The 11,575-nt window shown below is 66.5% G+C and overlaps 1 protein-coding gene across 2 annotated transcripts in view; it reads right to left on the bottom strand.

Moving 5' to 3' along the window:
- Window positions 1–4,641: 4,641 nt before the first annotated feature.
- TAFA5 (TAFA chemokine like family member 5) overlaps window positions 4,642–11,575 on the bottom strand; it is a 103,664-nt gene continuing 96,730 nt past the window's right edge. For both annotated transcript variants that reach the window (XM_016144305.2, XM_036237701.1), the window contains exon 4: window positions 4,642–6,369. In XM_016144305.2, the coding sequence (XP_015999791.1) occupies window positions 6,361–6,369 (9 nt within the window). In that variant the 3' untranslated portion in view covers window positions 4,642–6,360. The remainder of the gene's footprint in view (window positions 6,370–11,575) is intronic.

Genomic DNA, 11,575 nt, shown 5'->3' with positions numbered 1-11,575 from the left:
CACCCCCCCCACCCCCCCACCCCCGTCTGGGGGCTCCTGGCCGCCGGACGCCTTCTCGGCCCACGCGCCCCCTTCCCTCGCTCGGGCTCCGACTCGCGCGGGCCGGCGGCTCCCTGGCCATCCGAGCTCCGCAGGCTCCCCTTTCTCTTCAATCATTTTCCTGTCGGGGTGTCAGATCGGATAATTGTTATTGGTGTATTTTCAGGGTCACCGATTCCGTCTTCTGCTGCCTGCGGTCGGCTGGCGAGCCCATCTGGTAAATTCTTCCATTTATTTTCTGATATTGTATTTTTAACCTCTAGAAATACCATGCTCCGTGTTGATAGTTTTCATTCCTCTGTTGGGATTCTCCAGCTATTCGCTCCCTAATACATCATTTTTCTTTAATTATTTGGACATATGTATAAGAGCCTGAGACAAACATTTGTGCCTTGCCGGAGGCAGAAATGACAAAACCGAAGTTGCCCTATTTTGGGAACGTGGCGAGGAGGCGGGGTCCTTCAGAAAAGGTGCAGACGGCAGGCAGAGAGGAAGACCCGGGCGGGGGGGGGGGGGGCGGCTCCTGAAAAGCGGCGGGAGGCCGCGCCCGCGGGGCGGCGAGGGGCTGCGGGGGGCGGGACGCGGCGGACGAGCCCGCAGGGGCACGAGGCGCCGGCTCGCAGCGGCCTCTCCGCCGGGGGTCGCTCCTGAGCACGCATCGCAGAGCGCTGCGTCTCTCACGCTTAGCGAGTTCCGGTGGAAACCTCTTCGCCGTGAGCAGGATGGCCCGCGGACACTCGCGGGGTCTTACTTTATCAGGGTCACTGGTCGTGCTCCCGGCAGGCGGCCGCGGTCCCCCGTCCGGGCCGTTTTGGTTCCAGCTCCGGCGCGCCCGGTTTTGACGCTGACGCCCCGCGCGCCCCCTTCGCCTGTGTGGTCCACTGTCCAGCTGCGAACTTGGACGGGGTTTATCCTGCGATCTGGGGCTTCCCTTTCTAGTCTCGTTTCTGAAACAGCCTTAACCTCGGTTCCTCAGTTCCTCTGGCCGCCCTACGCTCGTCCCTACCAAACAGTGACCCAGTCCGAACCCGACTCTTCAGCACTGACCGGAACGGGGCTGGAGTCCCCGTCCCCCTCTGCATTTCAACCTCAGGTCCACTTTGCCCCAAAGGGAATCACAGCCTTGCCCCGCCCCCCCACCCCTAGGGGCAGAGCCCACCGCTGGCCCCTGCAAGCTAGTGTTCCCGGCCTCCGAGTTCCCAGGGCTGAGGGCTGGGCCACCCCGAGGCCTGAGCAGACCACTGCGGCCCCTGCCCACAGCCTTGGCCCTCGCAGAGGGACCACGGAGTGTCGGGGACAACGCATCGGCGAGCAGAGACACGTCATCGGCTAAAAGCTCCTGGGGTGGTGGTTCCTCGACCTCCTTCTGTAAGAGCGTGGGAAAGCCCGGAAGCACCCTGTCAGGTGGCCGCGGTGACCTCGGGGACAGTCCAGGAGATGTCCTTCTCCATCCCAAGTCGCTGTGTTCTCCTTGCATGAAGGGGAGCACGCCTGTCAGACGAGCAAGCGGCGGACGGTGGCTGTGCGCGTGGGGTGCTGGCCGAGTCCCACGCCGCCAGCTGGCCACGCCGCATGCCTTGGGTGTCTGCGCCTGTCCCGCCCTTCCTGCGGTGGCCACCGTGCCCTCGGTTACCCCAACTCCCGCCCCTCCTGCCGGCCGCCCCCTGCTTCAGCTCAGTGCCCGGTGATTTAGGGGCCCTGGCAGCTGTAATTAACAGGAAGTTTGTGAACCCAAAGCAGAGAACTAAGTTTAATTACGTGCAAGTCAGAAGGCCTGGTGACTTATGACACCCAGCCGCCCGGCCTCGGAAGCCCGCATGACGGGAAAATTGGGTTACATTTTCGGAATTAAATTGATAGCTTGACCAAATTGATTTCATTAGCGAGTCTGTCGTATTTGCAGTGGACGATGGCGCGTGCCCAGCGGCCAGAGATTGTCAGGCTGGCGGCCACACGGTCTCACGCGCCCCGTGCCGTGGGACTGTCCCCTGTGCCCAGCTCACCTGCCATTAGCTCCCCTGTCCCCAGAACCAGGCCCAGAGAGAGAGGGGCTTGTTGTCCGGGTCCTGGCAGGTGCTCAGGGAGGTGAGAGCCGGGGCCCCCTGAGAGCACTGGGCCGTGTTCTGGACGGAAGCAGCGTCCCCCGCCACACACGGCCAGGTCCGAGGTGCCCATGGGGGAAGGCGCAGGTCGTGGGAGACTGCCGTGCCATCCACTGTCACGCCGCCGAAGCCCCAAGCCCGCTCTGCCCTTGTCCCCCAGCCCTGGGGCAGAGGGGCCCCCCGCGAGGTGGAGGCAGAGGGTCCCCGCGGCCCCCCTCGGCAGCTCACCAGCACGTGGCCCGGGGTGCACGGTGGCCCGTCTCTCTCAGCAGGTGCAGCGTCGCCCCGTGAGCCGCGTGCCAGGAGCTGCCGGCTGGCACTGCCCGTGGGCTGATTTTCCCCGATAAGACCGTGTGGGCTCGTGCGACCAGATTCTGGGGCTCATCCAGGTCCCCTGGGAAGAGGCCCAGGCTGTCCCACCCATGTGGCTGGACAAGGCCTCAGGGTGGGTCTCGGGGACCACCGGTGAGGGCCCCGAGCTGAAAGGGTGTCTGCACCCCTCCTTAGGATCCGAGAGCCTGAGTCTGGGCCGACCCCGCCGGGCGGCACAGTCACGCGGGCCCAGCGCTCCCGCCCTCCTGGTCGGGGCTGGAACAGCCTTACCGCCAGCCTCTGGCCGTCAGGCGGTGACCGGGGCCCCCCACCCTCTGCTTCTCCCAGCGGGGCGTCCAGGGCAGGGCCTGAGGCAGGCTCCACAGAGTCACGCACCATCTCCTGGGAACTAGAGCTCCCTCCTTCGGTAATCTGAGGTGAGGCTGGGTTCAGGCGACGGGTCGCTTTGGGGAGCCTTGTGCAGAAGGCACCGTCTCCACATTCAGAGCAAACGCGTGGACCACGTTTTAGTGGAGCGCCTCTGAGCCCTCCGTGGGCCAGGCCTGACCTTGACCTTCTGCTCGCTGAGTGCGTGTCGGCAAGGACCCGCCAAGTGGGCTTACAGAGGGGCTCTCTGGGGACCAGCGAGTTCTCCATCCCTGCCCCTGGTGTCCGAGCCCCTGGGGGCCGTTAGCGAGAACCGCCTCCCCCAGACGGCTCCATGTGTCACTTCCCGGCCCCACCCCCTCACCTGCCCCTGGCTGTATGTCCCCAGCTGTCCTTGCTGGATTTGGAGGGGGGCTCAGTGTCTCCCCTGTGTGTCTTGAGTGCCTTCCTGACTGGCTGGCAACGTCAGAGCAACTTTAATGCTCATTAAAGACACGTGTCTTCAATGCCCGCGCGAGGTCCGCGGAGACGCCTGGAGGCCTCGGACCCCTGCAGGCGGGGCCTGCAGCTTCCCCGGCGGCACCGTCCAGCTCCCCATGGGCCAGGGGCGGGGGAGGGGGACTGGCCCCGGCAGGCAGTGTCCCGGTCCCTTTCGCTTCGACAGAAGAGGACGCAGCAGGGCGGGGCGGGGGGCAGTGCCCAGAGGGCCGGCAGTGTCCACTGGGGCAGCAGAGGTTCAGCCGGGCGCCACCATGGAGTCTCCCTTGGCCGCTGTCCAGACGGACACCTGAGCACAACCACAGCCACCGTGTGGGGCTCCTCCGTGGTCCCGGCCTTAGTGCTCAGCCCATGAGGGTGAGAGCGAAGCCAGGCACACGCAGACACACGTGCACGCACACTTGCACACATGCCGCGGGACAAACCGTGTGCGTGCATCCTGCCGGCCGCCTAGCCCGGCGCGCAGTGACACGCAGGCGCGGGCCCCCGGTGGGCGACAGGCGCGGCCGCCGAGCTTCACGAACGGCCTGTGCGCCAGGCGCTCACGCGCCACACGCCGCTCCCTCCGCGGTCAGATGAAACCTGGAGCTGACGCTCTGTCCCGACGGGGAGGCCGAGACCAGAGAGGAGGCGCGACCGGCCCAAGCCATGCGGCTCGTGCCCCAGGACCCGGTTCCCGCTCTCCCGCCTCACAGCACGGCCACCCCCACCCGCCCGGTCGGGAGCCACGCCGTCCCGCTGCGGCTGCAGGAGTGGCCAGCGGTGGCTCAGCGCAGAGGGCAGGTGCGGGCAGAGCAGGACCGTCTGGAGGCCTCTCCCCTGGGCCAGGCCACGCGCTGATCGATTCAGGGCCCGGGCTGTGCACGCACCTGGGCGGGGCTTCGGGGAGCATCCCGGGGCGGGGCCAGCCCGGACGCCTCCGGGACTGAGCGGTGCCTGGCCTGGCCGGCCCACTGCCCGCAAAGGAGCGCGGGATGCGCGTGAGCGCCCCGCGTGCGCCGCCGGCCCCGCTGCTACGCCTCACTCACAGGACGCCACGGGCGGCAAACAGAAGCCATGCTTATCAAAGGGTTTTTTTTTCTTTATTTTCATAATTTAGCTGAATCAACACAAAATTGAATACCGTAAAACAAGAAAAAAAAATGCCGTAACATCTTCAATCTCCCGGTCTCTGCCCTCGAAGGTGTCTACACTCGCTGTTGGAAGAAACAGGCGAGGGGGAGGGGCGGGGACGCCGGCGGGCAGGGGCAGAGGCGTGCTGGGCGGGGCGACCCTCCCGGGACCTCCTACCGGCCCCGGAGCGGCCCCCGGGGAGCACCCTGCACCGGCCACGTCCGCTAAGAAATCGAAGTCCCGGCCGATCCTCTCACTCCAGGCCGCACGTACCCCTAAGTCGGTGGTGACCGGAAGGTAAATTAAATATCGTGGACATTGGAACGAGTCTTAAATAAATCGGTTTTCTGTCCTATCTTTAGTCTAAGGGTGGCTGGAACAGCTGCTATATAGTGATTATTTTTTAACATTTCTTTTAGTAGCATAGAACTGGCATGACACTCGTGTTAATTGGATTCGTAGGTAGTGTACGCGCCAAAAACCAGGAACGCGAAGGAACCTGGCACGGGCCGGCCGGGGGAAAGAAAAACGTAACTGTCCCTTCTTTGTCAGGCCTGGGTGACCGGCCTTGCAGGGAGGGACACGGGAAGAGGCCGCCCGCCATTCCCGCTGCGAGGCCCCGCCCCCATCGTGGGGACGCGGGGACTGAGCGCGAGCCGGGCGTCCGATGGGGGTGAGGCGACACGGGCTGCACATGGCCCTGACGGCCGGCGACCGTGAGGCAGTCCACACCGGAAGACGTGCGATCACAGTAGTGTGCACTCGGCGGTCACCAAGACAGGGGCCGAGGGGCGCGACCCCCTTGCCCCCGGCATCGCCAACTCGCACGTGACCTCACGACCCCAGTCCTAAGCTCGCTGCCCATCTTGCCCTCTGCGCTCGGCCCCCCACCGCGCCCACCCCGGAGCCTCCGGGGACCCCCAGACTTGGCCGCACGGCCAGGGCTACCACGTTAATTGTTAAATAGGGTTTTCTACAAATATACAACATAGAAAAACTGTTAAATATATAACTTTAGGCTTTGCAAAATACATTTAATGATCTCTTTCAAACAGGGGTTACTTCAGTTTCCTTTAATTTGCTAAATGGCGAACCGGATGAGACAGCGGTCACGGGAGACCCAACATGCTCGTGGCGGACACCGGGCTGTCCCGCCACCGGAGACGGAGCGCGAAGGCGTGTCTACTGGTTGACACGCAGGCTTTTAGTAGGCCGGGTCCGTCGGGGCGCGGGCGGCGGCGTGCGCGGGCGCCGCGTGGGGACGTGGGGACGGCGACGGGGCGGACCCCGGGGGCGGTGCCGCGGAGTTCGTGGGGCGGGGCCTCTGCCGGGGCCGCCCCCTCCGCCCCGCAGGGGCCGCCGGCATGTCCCTGCCGCGTCCCCCTGTCTCCCGGGTCGCACCCGGGGCCTCTGACGGTGGGGGCGAGTCCGCGTTAAAACAGATTTGCTCTTTGGTCTATCGAGTATATACTGAAAGGGTAAGAAAATAAAAGCGATTCGGCCAGTCCGGGCCGCCGGGAGAGGCCGCTCCTGCGCCCGGCCGGTGCGCCCCGGCCGGCGCCGCACTCTTCTCCCTGGCCAGCCCGGCCGCAGCCCTCGGCTGTCTCTGCTCCTCGTCCTCGTCCTCGCCCTCGTCCTCGTCCTGTCCTCGTCCTTGTCCTGTCCTGGTCCTCCTCCGGCCGGGGAGGGCGGCTGGGCCGGGCTCCCAGGGACGCTGGCCCACCCCGCGGTGTCCCGTGCCAGCTCCTCGGGGCGGCCGCACGGATCAGCTCAGAAGACCGAGGACGATGCAGGCTGTCGGCGCGCGGCAGACGCGGGGTGTCGGGCGGCGGTCGGGTGGGTCCGCGGTGGAAGGAGGGCGTGGCCCCGGCGGGGGCACTCCGGGCAGCCGAGGCCCCTCCCGCGTTTGTCAGGAGACCTGTGAGCGGAGAGAAGAGAGCCGTCAGCCCCACGGCTGCGCAGGGTCCTCGCCAGGGGGAATGTCCCCAAGCCCCGCCCGGCCAGGACGGCGCCTGAATAGATGTCAGCAGACACTCTGCGGACAGAACACTGGGCCCAGACCCAGGCGCTGGAGAAGTCTGCACCTGCTCCCTCCTCCCTACTCCCCCTGCCAGACGGCAGCCCCCAAACACCTGCCCTTCCGGTGCGTCCTGGGGGACGTGCCCAGAGCACTATGTGTGTGGGGGGGGGGGTGTTGGAGTGGGGACTGCCCTGGGACACGACATGATGGGGACCGGTCTCGGCATGACCGGGGAGCCACACTGCCGGGCAGCGGGTGTGGGCGTGCTGGCCGGGTCAGTGTACATCCCCTCCCCCACAGGCCTCCCGAAAGGCACCTGGTGCTGCCCACTGATCATGGAGGAGCGACACCCCAGTCTGCAGCACTGGGAACTGCTGGGAGCCTGCAGAGCCCTGAATGGAAGTGACCCGCTGCCTCTCGAGGTAGCTCCAAGTGCACTCGAGGGCCAGCGGTGGCTCATGCCGCCACCTGGAATGAGGCTGAGCCCAGAGGAGGCCTGTGGAGCAGGGCTGTGTCCCTGTGGTCACGTGGGAGGGCTGTTTCTGCAGCAAAACCTGGCCAAGCGTCTAAGCGGGATGGAGAGCTTACAGCCCCCCCTGCCCCATACCCACCCTGGGGATCCCAGGGATCCAAGCCACCCTCGGGCAGAAGGGAATGAGGTGGGGGCCTGCAGGCCGGGCACCTCACCGCCCCTCTGGCCGGGGCCCTCCCCTGCCTGCTCACGTCCACACATGGAGATCCCACACACAGCCAGATCCCGGCTGGAGAACCACCGCTGTCCCGGGCCTGGGAGTCCCCACCTCCGCTGCCACGAGGCCCCTTTCTCGTGTCTAACATCCTCTCTGCTCATTTATAAGGTCACCCGTTGTTCAGTTTAGGGCGCAGCCAGATCCAGGATGGTCTCATCCGGAAACCTTTAACTCAGTGGCGCCTGTAAGATGTCACTGCCCATGAGGCTGCGGCCCGGGCCCCGGGCCGTCACCACTGTGGAGGCCACCGCTCAATCCGCCACAGGGTCCGTCTGCCTGCCCTCCCTCCCCCCTGACCCAAGGCCGTATTGCAGCCCGGGCCTTGACCTTGACCCTGACCCTGACCCCTCCTAGTCCAGCCTCCACCTCCAGCCCTTGAGCTTGGCGAAGCCCCCATCGCGTTCGCCATGGTCGACCGGGACTGCCAAGATGGTGTCCCTCGCCTCACTCGGGCCACACAAGCCGGACCCGGCACCCCTGCTGCTCACGGAGCACGGAGACCTCCCCTCCTCCCGTCTGGCCACCTGGGTGGCCGAGCCCCACCCGCCCCCGCCTCCCCACCCCCGCACAGTCCCTTACAGGCCCCCGAAGGATAACCAAGCGGGAAGGCACTGGCTCTTTTTTCTATTTAAAACACTATGTAAATTATTATTTGTACATAAACAGGCAAATATGGGGGAGTGCAGAGAAAACGAAACCCACCCCCGTCTGCATTCTGAAAACCAGTGTCCTTCCTTCCCAGCGCTGCACAGTGCCTCGTGACCACGTGGGGCTGGCGTTCCTGTGGCTTTGCACATGCCAGTGGCAGCTGGCGCCCTGACCCCGCCCGGCCGCGCCCACGGCCCCGCCCCGGCCCCGGCCCCGCCCACGGCCCCGCCCCGGCCCCGGCCCCGCCCCCCGGCCCGCCTGGGCTGGCGGCCGCTTCTTGGTCTGCAGCGCAGCGCACAGCGCACAGTGCACAGCGCACACCCTGACTTCAGACCCTGGCTAACCCGACAGAGGAGCAGCACTTTCTTGTGGCTTCACCCTCAGCCCTCCGCGGGCTTGGGCAGCAAAAGAGCTTCCCGCAGGTCTGCGGGCCACCTGGAGGCGGCTCCTCTCCTGTGTCGGACTCGAGCCGTTTCCCTCCGCGGCCTGGGGAGGGCGCGCGCGAGCACTCGCGGGGGCGTCTGCGTGTGAGCGGCGGTGGCGGCCGCCCCAGCCCCGAGGCCTGGGCTCCTCGGCGGCTCTGTCCGTCGTCCTGTGCTTTTGTGTCCATTTCGTCAGGTGTCCTGAGGCTCTCCTTTCCCTGCGGTCAGCAGCAAACTTCCATATGAAAGTTTTCTTAGAGCTTCGGTTTTTAAGTTTGACACTTAGCTCTAGACCCAGCCGGGACGCGCGGGAACGGTGGTGGTGGGGGGCGGGGGGACAGGGCTTGTCCACGCCATCTTCCCTTCCAGGGCTGGATGGTCTCCCGCGAGGGACCCCAGCCCTGGCAGTGAGAACCGAGGCCTCTGCGAGGCCACCCCGAAGGCCTCAGTTTGCCGCGCTCTGTGGCAAGGTGGTAATCGCCACGTGACCCACTGGTGCAGTGGCCGCCCGTTCCTGTGCCGTCAGCTCCTCAGAAATGCAGGACTGTTTCTTGGAGCTGCAGGAGGAATCACTTCTTCTCAGGGACACGAGGGTCTCTCCCAAACTTTCCTGAACTTCTGGAGGGACGGTCGCTCTCCTGGGACACTGGGTTGACTGTCCCCACTCATCTGCTTTGCCCACGGCCCCCGCGGCCCCAGCACGGCCCTCGGAGAGGGCCCCTCCCACGGGCCACAGTGCGGTGACGCCGAGCGACCAGGAGCCCGCCCCACGGCCCTCCCGAGGCGGCCGCGTCTCTCTGCGCAGGCGCCAAACGTCCCAGCAGCTGTCTGCGCTCTCGGGCCAGTGGACCGGCTGGCTCGGCGCCCGGCAGCGGCTGTTCCCGGGTCCCACGGCGATAAGCACCTCGGACCGCACGCGGGGACTGGGTGTCGGATGGGCCGGTATTCACGTGGTCACTGGGCCTGTGCCCCGCACTCCTGGGGCTCCCCGCCCGGGCTTCCTGCCGAGGATGCCCTCTGCCCTCTGGGGCTGACACCCAGGGGAAGCGTGGTCCACCCCGGCTCTGGGACTCGCCCAGCAAAGGCACCACCATTGCTCCCAGGTTGATGGTTATTTGCTGAGATGGAAAATGGACTTAAGTCCAGGACTTTCTGCAGATGCCAGCACACAGGTCGAGGTGGCCTTGGTGGCGCGGGCGCTCACGGTCAGGACGGAGGCTCTGACCGGCAGTCACGAGGTCGCCCTCCCACGTGACGAGCCGCTCCAGGTCTGGAGCCCCGGCTTCGGGTGGGGGCCACCGAGCCACCACCGGTGACCCCAGAGACGACGCACGGCCCCCTCCTGCTTCACAGGCCTGCGGTGAGAATCCAGTGACAGGCACGTGTGTGCGAAGTGCTTTATAAGTGCAGAATTATGTCACCAGAATTATGTCACCGTCGACAAGGAGAGCGCCACTGCAGGGTGACGTGCTCTACGGGCCCCAAAGCCATGGGAGGGCCCGGGGCGACAGCTGTGACTCTGGCCCTGCTCTGTCTCCCTGGCCCACGTGCCTCTGGTGTCCCCCGAGGTGGCCAGCCCACCCCCATGACCAGAGCTGTGTACCGTCCTCCCGCACACAGGGCCTGGATGCTCTGCGAGCCCCCCGCAGCCCCATGGGCACCAGGGAGAAGCCACCAGGCCCCGGGCCCGCTGTGGCCATCCTCACGGCAGCTGCCCGGGTGGGGCCCGGCCACGTCCAGTTGCCAGGCCCAGGCCGGCCGGGCGCGGGTGTCCTTCCCCACGTCCCTGGTCGGCAGAGCCGCCGTCTGCTCTCCTGCTGGGATTCGCCGGGAGCCAGCTGCCTCTTCCCGTGGGAGGGGGAGGCGGGCTGGCCGTCTAGAGGGGCTCGCCGAGCCGAGCTGATGAGCAGGCAGCGGGGTGGGCGGCCAGCCAGCAGCCGAGAGAGACGCAGGGGGGACTCATGCGAATCTTAAAGAGTCAGCACATGTGGGTGCTAATCAGACTCCCGCCTGCAAAGCGGACCCCACGTGGTCCGGGGACCGGTTCGAGGCAGCCTGCGGCGGGCGCCTCGCTGACTCAGCGCTGCTGGCCCGGCCGCCACAGAGCACGGCGTGACTGAGCCGCGGGTGGGGGTGCAGGGGGCGAGCCCAGGAGACTGAGTTTCGGGGGGGGGGGGTGGAGACGGGAGGGTGCAGGGGAAACGAAGCAGGGCCACCGGGGGTGAGCGGGGGACGGCCGGAGCCAGCCCACGCCCTCTGCCCAGCTCTGTCCCTGTGCATGTCTTGACCAGCCCCCGTGAAGAGATTGAAGCCCAGCAGTGAGCTGCGAGGTCGGCTGTCGCCTCCAGATGCCGCCGGCTGCTGCAGACACCTGACCTGTCTCGGCGGTCACCACGCCTGCCACAGCCCGGCGCCGAGGATGCAGCACCGGATGCCAGTGTCCTGGGGGCAGCAGACGGCTGTGACCAGGGCATCGAGTGCAGGGTCCCCGCTGACTGCAGGGCGGCGAGCTGGGGGGTGCGGTGTGGGGGGAGTCGGGGACACGGGGGACAGCCGTGTCATCGCACCGGGCTTCAGGAAGAACGCGCTCCTGAACCTGACTGGGGACAGGGACTTTGTCACTCTTCACAATGGCCTGTCTCCTCTCTCTGGCTCAGGGCTGTGCCTGGAGTCTGTCTCCCGAGAGAGTGTGCGCCAGGCCACAGGGGCCACGCTGTGGACGAGCCGTGCTGCTCCCCCTCGGGGACGGGGTGCGGCGTCACGAGGGAGCCCGGCCCCAGGCACCGCCATCAGCACCGGGCCCCACCCTGAGGCAATGGCGGCTCGGGTTCTGAGCCCTCGGGGAAGGAGGCGGTGGTGGCAAAGGAGTCACACCCGCCGGGCGGAAGCACCCCGAGCCGTGGGTTCTGAGCGGGGACAGGGCAGGGGCTGTGCGAGCTGCCCCTGTGATGCTGAGTTCACACTTGGCTCTGAAGGGCGCGCGGCGAGGGGCCTCGGATGTGATGGCCTAGCACAGGGGTCCCCACTCCGGGGGCCAGGGCCGGGCCACGCACAGGAGGCATTGGCAGCCGCTCCCCAGCGCCAGCGTCGCCTCCTCGGATAGTCAGGCGCCAGATCCTCACAGCAGCACCTGTCCCTGGCGCCACGGAGGTTGGGGACCGCCGGACTAGAGACCATGGTGAGTGACCGCTGATGCCTCAGACGTGCTGGGGTGCTGTCTGAACGGGGCGCTCGCCAGTCCCTGAGCCACCCCAGCTTCTCTGTGACAAGGTCCCTGATTTGAAA

This window comes from Rousettus aegyptiacus, unplaced genomic scaffold, assembly GCF_014176215.1.
Source record: "Rousettus aegyptiacus isolate mRouAeg1 unplaced genomic scaffold, mRouAeg1.p scaffold_m13_p_2, whole genome shotgun sequence".
Taxonomy (NCBI): Eukaryota; Metazoa; Chordata; class Mammalia; order Chiroptera; family Pteropodidae; genus Rousettus; species Rousettus aegyptiacus.
This window is presented reverse-complemented; position numbering and strand designations above follow the sequence as displayed.